The sequence below is a fragment of the Zingiber officinale genome, chromosome 8A (genome assembly GCF_018446385.1).
Source record: "Zingiber officinale cultivar Zhangliang chromosome 8A, Zo_v1.1, whole genome shotgun sequence".
NCBI lineage: Eukaryota > Viridiplantae > Streptophyta > Magnoliopsida > Zingiberales > Zingiberaceae > Zingiber > Zingiber officinale.
The window spans coordinates 4,824,890-4,834,027 of NC_056000.1; the positions used below are offsets into that span (position 1 = coordinate 4,824,890).

At 40.6% G+C, this 9,138-nt stretch overlaps 3 protein-coding genes across 3 annotated transcripts; 2 read left to right on the plus strand and 1 right to left on the minus strand.

The window, feature by feature from the left end:
- Positions 1 to 223: 223 nt before the first annotated feature.
- LOC122011585 (probable membrane-associated kinase regulator 6) lies at positions 224 to 1,312 on the plus strand. Its single transcript, XM_042567968.1, has 2 exons — positions 224 to 1,003; positions 1,102 to 1,312. Exons 1-2 carry the CDS (start codon positions 296 to 298, stop codon positions 1,114 to 1,116), a joined length of 723 nt encoding a protein of 240 aa, XP_042423902.1. The 5' UTR covers positions 224 to 295; the 3' UTR covers positions 1,117 to 1,312.
- A 2,577-nt stretch (positions 1,313 to 3,889) lies between these two features.
- On the plus strand, positions 3,890 to 6,202 carry LOC122011759 (cyclin-dependent kinase inhibitor 5-like). The gene is made up of 3 exons (XM_042568135.1): positions 3,890 to 4,321; positions 5,595 to 5,795; positions 5,877 to 6,202. The coding sequence occupies exons 1-3, from the start codon at positions 4,011 to 4,013 to the stop codon at positions 5,947 to 5,949; spliced, it is 585 nt and encodes a 194-aa protein (XP_042424069.1). The 5' UTR covers positions 3,890 to 4,010; the 3' UTR covers positions 5,950 to 6,202.
- Positions 6,203 to 6,642: 440 nt separating this feature from the next.
- Positions 6,643 to 8,318, minus strand: LOC122011451 (GDSL esterase/lipase At5g33370-like). The gene is made up of 4 exons (XM_042567846.1): positions 8,069 to 8,318; positions 7,842 to 7,969; positions 7,448 to 7,690; positions 6,643 to 7,350 (listed from the first exon to the last, which is right to left on the minus strand). Exons 1-4 carry the CDS (start codon positions 8,301 to 8,303, stop codon positions 6,862 to 6,864), a joined length of 1,095 nt encoding a protein of 364 aa, XP_042423780.1. The 5' UTR covers positions 8,304 to 8,318; the 3' UTR covers positions 6,643 to 6,861.
- Positions 8,319 to 9,138: the final 820 nt, after the last annotated feature.

Consider the following 9,138-nt stretch of genomic DNA (forward strand, 5'->3'; position numbering starts at 1 on the left):
ACACGCTAGCTACTCCATTTAATTATATTAATTACTGGAAGTATGTCGGAGAAAGGCAGTGCGTTCATCATCGGCCGGTCATGATCTATTTGAGGACCACCAGCTGCACATTCCAAAACAAATTCACGGGATTGATTATAAATGGAATCACGCTTCAATTTTGTTTTGTTCGCATGTAGTCGCGTGTCTGTCGTCTATATCTTCCGCTGTCTGCCTTCCGCAGTACTTAATCACTTGTCATCTGCTAATTCATCATATCACTAGACGCTGCTCTTCATTATTAATCCTGGCGATCATGGATGCCTCGCAGCAGCTCCTCCTCCCCGACGACAGCTTCTCCTGCGCCTGGCTCATCGACCTCAACTCCTCCGCCGCCGCCACAGCCGCCGCGGAAGCTGTGGGCGACAGCCAACGCTCGCATGATGGCGCCGGGTCCTTCATCGAGATTGAGCCTGACTACTTCTTCTCCATCCGTTGGTCCACCGACGATCAGTTCGACTTCGGCCTCCCGTCGCCGCAGTGCTCTGCGCAGGTCCACGCCGACCAGATCTTCTCCGACGGCCACCTCCTCCCGCTCCGCCATGACCAACCGCCGTCCGCCGCCGATGCCCCGTCCGGTCCTCGTCTCGCAAAGTCTCAATCAGTCAACTCGCCGCCCCAAAAGACTCCAGCTGGTCCGGCGACGAAGTCCTCGTCCTCGTCCTCGTCTCTGCTCCGTTCCAAGTCGCAGAAGAAGAACACGTGCAAGTATCTCTGCTTCCTGATGCCGTTGTACAAGACGGTGAAGGATTTGAGGCTGCTCTCTTCTTCTTCTCCTTCTTTCTCCTCCTCCTCTTCTTCTTCTTCTTCTTATTCATCTTCGTTCAAGTCGGCGAACACCGGAAAGGACTCGGTGAGGAGTTCTCCGAGGACCAGCGACGCAATGTCGAGCGTGGACTTGTGCCGCGGCATTAACTCTGATATCTCCATCGACGACGCCATTCTTCACTGCAAGAAGTCAATTGTGAGTTCCATCAATTCAGAAAAATTCATCTGCGTTAATTTCGACTTTAATTTCTTTCGCAATGCTTCATGTTAATTTTTGCTTTCGAATTGGTACAGGGACGAGGCAAGTGATGGAGGGTTGCAAAAGAACTTTGATTGAATTCTTCATTTGATCCAGCTAGCAATTAATAGCACGATGCTGATCCTTTCTTCTACAATGTTCTTCTCTTTTGCAAAGAATAAGATTAGTAAATATAATAGATATTGTCATCCCAAGCCAGAAAATGGTTTCAGCTTAATTATACAGCGTTATGAGATTTTGTAAACAAATTCCAATATTGTTAATGATGAATTAATGAAGTTGGAGTTATTGTTGATTCATTGTGAAGATAAATTCAAAGTTTTATTTTTTCATAAATCACTAGTTTTTGGGATGATTACTAAAACCAAATTTTACTATATTAAAAAACAGTGTTTGTTTTCTAAAATATTGTTAATATTTTATTTTTTAAAAAAATATCATTAATAATTTAGTATCAAATTTTGATATATAATCTTTAATATTTTATTTAATTAAAAGTGTTAATGATTACAAAATAAAATGTTGTTGACAAATGGAATAACAATAATTAATAACTATTAATACTTTTCATGCCAATTATTGAATACATTAATGCTTAATCTATTTAAATATGATTAGTAATTTCATTTAATTTAGTCTTCATTCGTTAAAAATGCATCTCACCTAATAAATTTACTCTCTTTTATTGGTTGGTGTGGAGCTCCAATCAAACATTAATATAGCTGTGTGCAATGTTCCAACTTCAACGTCAATATATTTCATAAACACACCGAAGTTAAGTACCTGGCTGATTGAAATTTAGAGCAGCAAAAATATCACGATGAAACAGACTTATGAGATGAAAGCTTCTGCAAGTTATTAAATGAAGATCGAATACAACATAATTAATGGTCCCTTCCAGGGTAGATGTTTCGCTTTCTTGAAAGGAAATCGATCCGTGGCCGTCACCAATCCTTCCACTCTGTCTGCAAAGAATGGCCACAGAAATTTGGGAATGCAATTTGGATGACTTTTTTACAGACGTAATTAAGTATTGAGTGATGCTGACGCTGAATTAATTTCAGGCGTAATCAATGTCGAAGATAAGAATTCTCGAGGAAGGAGGCAAAGCAACATCACGAAGTATCCATTTAAAAAACTTGTAAAAGAAATTTCTGATTTGAGGTGACGAGAGCATGCATGCAGAGACAAGTCACGTTAAGCCACGAAGGCTGTCCTCAGAAAAGAATGAAGACAATCGTTGGAGTGATCTCCGGCTTCTGGTCCACGGATGGACATTGGACAGGGAGGTTAAAAAAGAGCTAGCCGAGGTTGGGACCATGTAGGTCACATGGAGGGGTGGGACGCGAGGGAACAGGCAAATCTTGATGGCGCCATATGTCTGTTTTTCTGCTTTCCCTGTTCCTTCTACTTCCTCTCATTGTCGCCTCACTTGCCATATATGCAACTGAGAGGGATGGAGGCAAGCATCTCTGCCTCAGCAATATAATTAATGTTTCTTTCTAATTATATTATCTATTCCCTTTTACATGCACCGGTGCATGTGTGATTTTTAAACTCTGATCGACGAGGTTATTGTCCTTCAACCAGAGAGTGGTACTGTGCTGTCCTTTGGGAGCTAGTCATCAAAGAAGATAAACCATATGCGTGTCGTCACTGCCAAAGCTAAGTCACAAGGTAAAAAAAAAAAAATGCCTGCTCGTGTGCAGCGTGCGTGCGTGCGTGCTTGTCGTGCGAAACGAAACATAGGATTCCTTTGGAAGGGCATGCCACCGTGGACGAGGTTAAACTCCGAAGGTCAGGAGGAGGATCTTTGGGAAAGAAAGCTCCTACTTTTACAGTTTTTACAGACACTTTTGTAAACAACGAAGCATGCAGAGGGAGGAAGAGTTCGAATGCTCAATTAATATAATCTTCCCAAACTCGTATAATTTAATGCAAGGAAATGGATAAAGTTACACTGAAAAGTTCACTGTGCTTATTGCCCAAAGGTCATCTTTTCGTAGCCCGAGCAGATTGCAGCTGACACTTTGGAAGTGATGGGAAGTGCGAGTTCACATTCGAGCAGTACAATTAATCTAACCTTTTTTTGATACTCAAACTCGGTATCTGATTTTCATATTTATTTATTTTTTAATTATTCAACTCCTCGGAAAATTCGGAGGAGAAAATTATATTTCCTACGGTAAATTAGATTGACTATATATCTCACTCGATTCCTAATGTTTTTGTATTTTGACATAGTCTGAAATAAGGATTTTAGGAGCCCTTAGTTGATGAGTGAGTAAAATTGTCCTTAGACATGAATTTCATAGATAGATAGTTGTGGATTTCTAAAATTGACACAATTTTGAAAGATTTTACTTAGAACTCCCTTGGTTAGACTATATCAAGATGTGGAAATTTTGAACATTTTAAGACCATTGGTGAATTTTGATCAAAGCTCGTAAGTGATCTTAGGCTTAATAAGAATTAAGTATATATTTTGATAAATATAAAACACAAATACATATTAAAAAAAATTAACTATGTGACTTAGTAAATTACAGGACAATGAAGAGCCATTAAAATGGCGAGATTCTGAAGAAGACAAAGTTGTTGATTTTATATTTGTTCCTTTTATTTGTGGATACTCCACTTCCCAAAGCAATCTCAATCCTCCATTTTCAGTTTTCACCACCAAATAATGTCTCTCTTTCTTTTATTTGTTGATAAGAAAGAAAAAAGGATTTCAAAAAGCTATTTATTTTTTTACTTTCCTCCCTCCAAAATCGCTTTTATTTTCCTTTTCAATTTTCATCTGGCCTACTTTTCCTCCCCTCCCGCCAAAAGAGGCCCCTTTTTCATCGTTCTCCCCCTCTCCGCAGTGTAATCACGCGGCTTGGACAGGGACGCCACGGGGAGGTCTGCGAGGAAAGCTAAGCTCTCCGGCGAGGTAGCCCACATGGAGGTTTCCCACCACCGCGCCACTCACGGCGTCCGTACTCGCGCCCAGACCCTAGCTGCCGCCACGGCGGACTCATCATTGGCTTACCTCGAGCTCCGGAGCCGCCGCCTCGCTAAGCCGTCGCTTCTATCCGTTGACCCATGCGAGGGTTCCACTAAATCGCATCATTCTGGACCTACTAGCTGGGAGCGAGCTACCCGAAATCCGAGGAAGGGTTCGGAGCCGGTCATCGCATTCGACAAGGACGAGGAAGTAGGAGAGACAACAGTGGTAGAAGTCGACCATTTTGATGTTGAAGCTACGGAAAGGTGAGATTTTGATTCATCCTGTTGTAGAAAATTTGGGGATGTAAGGTTTTACAACAGTATTTGTCCTTTCTAGCGCTCATTTACTTTGCCTCTCTTTTATTAATTTGTAGGAGTGTTCAATGCTCGTCAAGATATTTGGTTGTGTTGCATCTATCAATTGGTTATTTTTAGATGGTTTAAAGTGAATGGCTTTATCTACTCTTCCCAGCATTGTTGTTCAGCTTTTTTTTTCCTTGTTCTTTCACAGATCCTAGTAATTTAGACAACTAACACCTTAATTTGTTGTATTGCAAACCCCTCACGGTTTCATGATGACAATGTGATTTACGGGTATAACTTTCAGACGTTTCACTGCTTTCCATGGATATTCCCCCCCTGAAACCCCATTTTAGATGGAACTAAAATGTCGATTTAGATGAATCTCATGAATTTTATTTTTTCATCTTTTTAAAATAGATTTTAAGGTAATTAGTTGCAAGAATGAAATTTTAAAACGTCTCTCTCTTTAGTTTATTCTGTTGATTTTCTAAGTAAATAAGTCATTAGATTTTACTGTCTCAAACAATGTTCTGAAAACCAGAGGTGACAGGCTGACCCTGGCCTGAGTTTTCTCTCCAGTTCTGATGCATATACAGCCAGTTTAAACCGAGATTTCCTATACGCATGCATTAGATCAGAACACTGGTTCCTTGTCTAACTGGCTGGTCCAGTCCAGTTCTGCACACACATGGGTTTCTTGTTTGTCTCATCTCTGGAGTTTTGTTTGTCCAAAGCTGAAACTGAAACTGAACTAGGACCTTCAGTGGCTTAAAGTGTCGCCTGAGCTTATTGCACGTACCAAAGTTACTAAGGACAACATAGAGGCTGTCTTTAGGGAAGATGCTAGCACTTCTGGACAAGAATCTGAATCAGAATTTCTGTATCCAAACAATCATCATATCAATCTCACTGAGGACCATTGATAAATTCATATCTGAACAAATTTCATTGTAATTTTTAGTCTGTGTTATATCATGAAAAAAAGACTTGTAAATTTTGTATTTATTATTCTGCTTTATCAATTCTCCAAATAATTTTACTGGTGCACCATTCTTCTTTCCTCTTTTCGTGTTGTGACTTCAAGCAGTGAATGCTGCCACTGTGAATTATTTTGCAAGTCATTAATACTATACTACTCGTTAACAGGCCTTTTAGTGGATGATTATTTTCTTCATCTGTGGGAAGTTTTGAGAGACAATGTATAGGATATTAATGTGATTATAGTTGACCACAGGCATATCAGAGAGACAATTCCTCGCGGTTCAATTAGGAAACCAGATATGATAACAACTCCTGGTTCTACAACCAGACCTACTACTTCATCTGTCAACAATCAAAGACGACATAAGATAAGTCAACACATCCCTACTCAGCAGGACTTGGAAGAGTTCTTTGGTAACACAGAGCAATATCACCACCAAAATCTTCAAGAAAAGTATGATTCTCCTACTGATTTAAGTACCTGAAACATCATCCTGCAGAATCTCCTTAATCTCTTGATCTTATGATATTCCAGGTACAATTTTGATTTTGCTAACGAGAACCCGCTCCAGGGTCGGTATGAGTGGGTCAAACCTGACTTCTTCTAGTTATTGGTTCTTCTTCAGTACTGCTGCTTTTCCAGGAGCTCAGATTATGTATGGTTCGATGATGTTCTATTTGCAGTCTTTTTCCCTGATCAAATAATTGAAGTATGCTAGTTAACTCTGATGGTATGCATCTTATAGAGCTGGTGAAACATTACTGGAAACGTGTTCACAAAATCTAGTGTCGAACGTATGGTGGTCAAGCTTTCGTTAATATATATGGTTGTATCTCAGTTAATTAACCCCTTTTTTGCTATGGTGCCTTCCAATACTACTTGATTTGAATGTGCCACTGTTAGGGACACGGAAATCACTTGCAGAGCAAAAGAAAAAGAGATACAAGAATCACTTTACATATCACAAAAGTAAGAAACATAAAGCTTTTTCATAACTAAGCAATGACGATTCCATAAAAAAAATTAGTATTTATAATCAAATATAGAAATTTATTATGTAATTGATGATCAAACCTATCAACTATTCGAATTCAGTTGATGGTCATTTATGCAGTGATTTCTTCTCCCTTTCTTCCAGGTTAAGATAAACATGAAATAACAGGATGCTTAGCTTGTTTTGAATTTGACAGAGTACGTAAAAGAGAGCAAAAAAAGAGAAAAAGAAATTGCTTTCTTTATTTATGCATTATCAGAGAATAACACACTTATTTATACAAAATATATAGGTAAGGTAATACACGAAAGATACAATGATAAATATAGCAATAGTGTTTCACAATCTCAACAATAATACTAACTTTGATTGTCATAACGTCGAGCATCATAAATCTTTATCTATCGATTGGAATTAATTTATTATTATCATTTCATACTATTATTTTTGTCGTGATTATGTTTAACTCTGCTTCAGCAGCTTCAGATGATCTGGAAGAAGAAAACAATCACATGCAAGCTCCACCTAAAGCGCCGCGTCCATGGCTAAGACGGTGCTCAAGTTCCACGGCCTCATGTACTCCACCGAGCCCGTCATGATCTGCTCCACCACGATCCTGCACGCCTTCTCCGACGGATGGAACGGGTCCCAGAACGCGTAGTCCTCCCTGTTCTGGCACAGGTTCGACGCCCTGGTGCAGAGGCCGAGCCCGTTGTACGGACCCTGCCCACAGCACGCCACCTTGGACGTCCTGAACCCGAACGCCTCCGGGTTGTAGATGTAGTTCATGTGCATCTGGAACGCATTGGCCGACAAGAACGGGTCCGACCCAAACTGACCGTTGAGCTCGCCCAGTGTCTGCACCAGTTGCGGGTTGAACAAGTCCGCCGCTCTTTGCAGCTCCGGGTCGCACCGCCCGTTACGGCTCCGTCTAAGCGCAAGCTCCGCCGGGACGCACCCCAGCGGCCCCGTCCCCGTCACAAGAATCCGACGAGCTCCCAGCTCATACAATCTCTATATATAACCAATCAATGCAAAAGAATTGAAATCCATCATCCATTCTCAAAGAATGTTTTAATTCAAATTCAATTCATATATATAATATACATACCGTGAGGATTTTCTTGTACTCGAATATTAAATATTGAACGTAGTCCGGGAGAGAGAACTGGCGAGATCTCAGAGAGTAAGGGATCAAATAATAGTTGTTGACGAAGTCATTGCCTCCGAGCGTGATGAGGACTAACGCCCCGTTCACTAATCTCTGCGCCTGAGTTCGTCCCACCAAACCGCTTAACTTCTGCTGGTATTCCTGGAAATACTCCAACTGCCTGTTAATTCTAATTATATCCACCTGCATTAAGTTATTAATTTGTCATCACATTACTAGCTATCTAGATTGATTAATTAATTAATTAATTAATGTCTTAATCTGCCTCCACGCACTGAGTTGGAGTTGGAGATGCATGTGTTAATTTATTATTAATTCTAACTAGCCAGCTTACGAATTGAATGCCAGTGTCATTGAGGATTCCAATCCCTGCAGAAGCAAAGTTGGCACCAACAAGTAGCTTCTCCCCTTGCAGCTCAGGGCTGAGATAAGGCAACGTGGCCTCGGATCCAAGTTTTTCACCTGAGACGCTAGAATTAATCATGGTCAGTCCACATGTTGTTTAATTTGATGAAACATGCAGTTACTTGTATATGGCCTTAGTCCTTAGGAACACCTAACTGATCACGTCAGGTATGTTGAGCCCATTCGAAAACCTCCCCGTCGGTCTGTGGCTCGGCGTGTCGATGCCGTAAGGCGGGGCGTCGGCACGCGCGGTGGTCGCCAAGTAGTTGTTGTTGCCGTTGTCGACGAGAGAGTCACCGAAGACGAAGAAGGCGCGCGCAGCCGCGGCCAGAGAAATGCATGAGAAGATGGACGCGAGAGAGAGGAGCAGCAACGGGTTAGCCATAAGCATGGTGCATGCACACTGCTGATCGAGGAGGAGGGTCAAGAGAGTTGGGCTTTTATAAGAGATTTCCTTTACCATAACTCACCACCTTCATCTTGTTCGCAGCTACTTGGCTTCCATCTACCTGTGAAAAAGAGTACGAAAACAGAGCCATAGAAATAAATTTAAAGTTAATTGGTAGCTTTGGAGTTGTTTGCCCTTTTTCTGACGACCTACTCTTTTTACAGTACCATCCAACTCACATGAGCTAGCGCAATTACTATTTACTCGGCTAACAATATTAATTCTGACAATTTAAGGTTATGTGATTGAGGAAGCTACATCCTTGATTTTACTCACACTTCAGTATATATACAACTTGAGTTGTTTTTAATTATATATCTATGTGCTTCTACGGTTGTGGTGCAATTAATGATAAAATATTCAGAGAACAAATAAATAAGAATATCAAAATTCAAATTTTATTGAGAATATGAATATTCTGAGTATCGATCTCCCAGCGTGACACTACTGTGCCACCAAAGTTATCAATGAAACTCGTTTAAAGAGGTTGGAGCAAGACTAGGATCGATGGACATTGATGAGGAAGTAGAAGATGGGGTCCTGACAAAGCACACAACATGTGAAAGGATTAAATATGGTGGTCACTGGATCACCTCGATTACTTTAATTTATACCTGCATTTTAAGCAAAATGTACTCAATTAATTAGCTAGAACCACACTCTTCGGTTCCATTAATGACTAATAAACCATCCCTTTTAATTTCCCTAAAACTCCAATACGATGTCAATTTTATCATTAGAAAATGGCTTGTGGTACTAACTTTTCTGGGAGGAATTA

Excerpts from the sequence above, each read along its gene's own strand:
- LOC122011585 (XM_042567968.1), top strand. The coding sequence starts at position 296 with ATGGATGCCTCGCAGCAGCTCCTCCTCCCCGACGACAGCTTCTCCTGC.
- LOC122011451 (XM_042567846.1), bottom strand. The coding sequence starts at position 8,303 with ATGCTTATGGCTAACCCGTTGCTGCTCCTCTCTCTCGCGTCCATCTTC. Across the intron at positions 7,970-8,068 it reads CAACATACCTGACGTGATCA|GTGAAAAACTTGGATCCGAG; the intron begins GTTAGGTGTTCC and ends CTAGCGTCTCAG. Across the intron at positions 7,691-7,841 it reads ATGACACTGGCATTCAATTC|GTGGATATAATTAGAATTAA; the intron begins GTAAGCTGGCTA and ends AACTTAATGCAG.
- LOC122011759 (XM_042568135.1), top strand. The coding sequence starts at position 4,011 with ATGGAGGTTTCCCACCACCGCGCCACTCACGGCGTCCGTACTCGCGCC. Across the intron at positions 4,322-5,594 it reads GATGTTGAAGCTACGGAAAG|GCATATCAGAGAGACAATTC; the intron begins GTGAGATTTTGA and ends AGTTGACCACAG. Across the intron at positions 5,796-5,876 it reads CACCAAAATCTTCAAGAAAA|GTACAATTTTGATTTTGCTA; the intron begins GTATGATTCTCC and ends ATGATATTCCAG.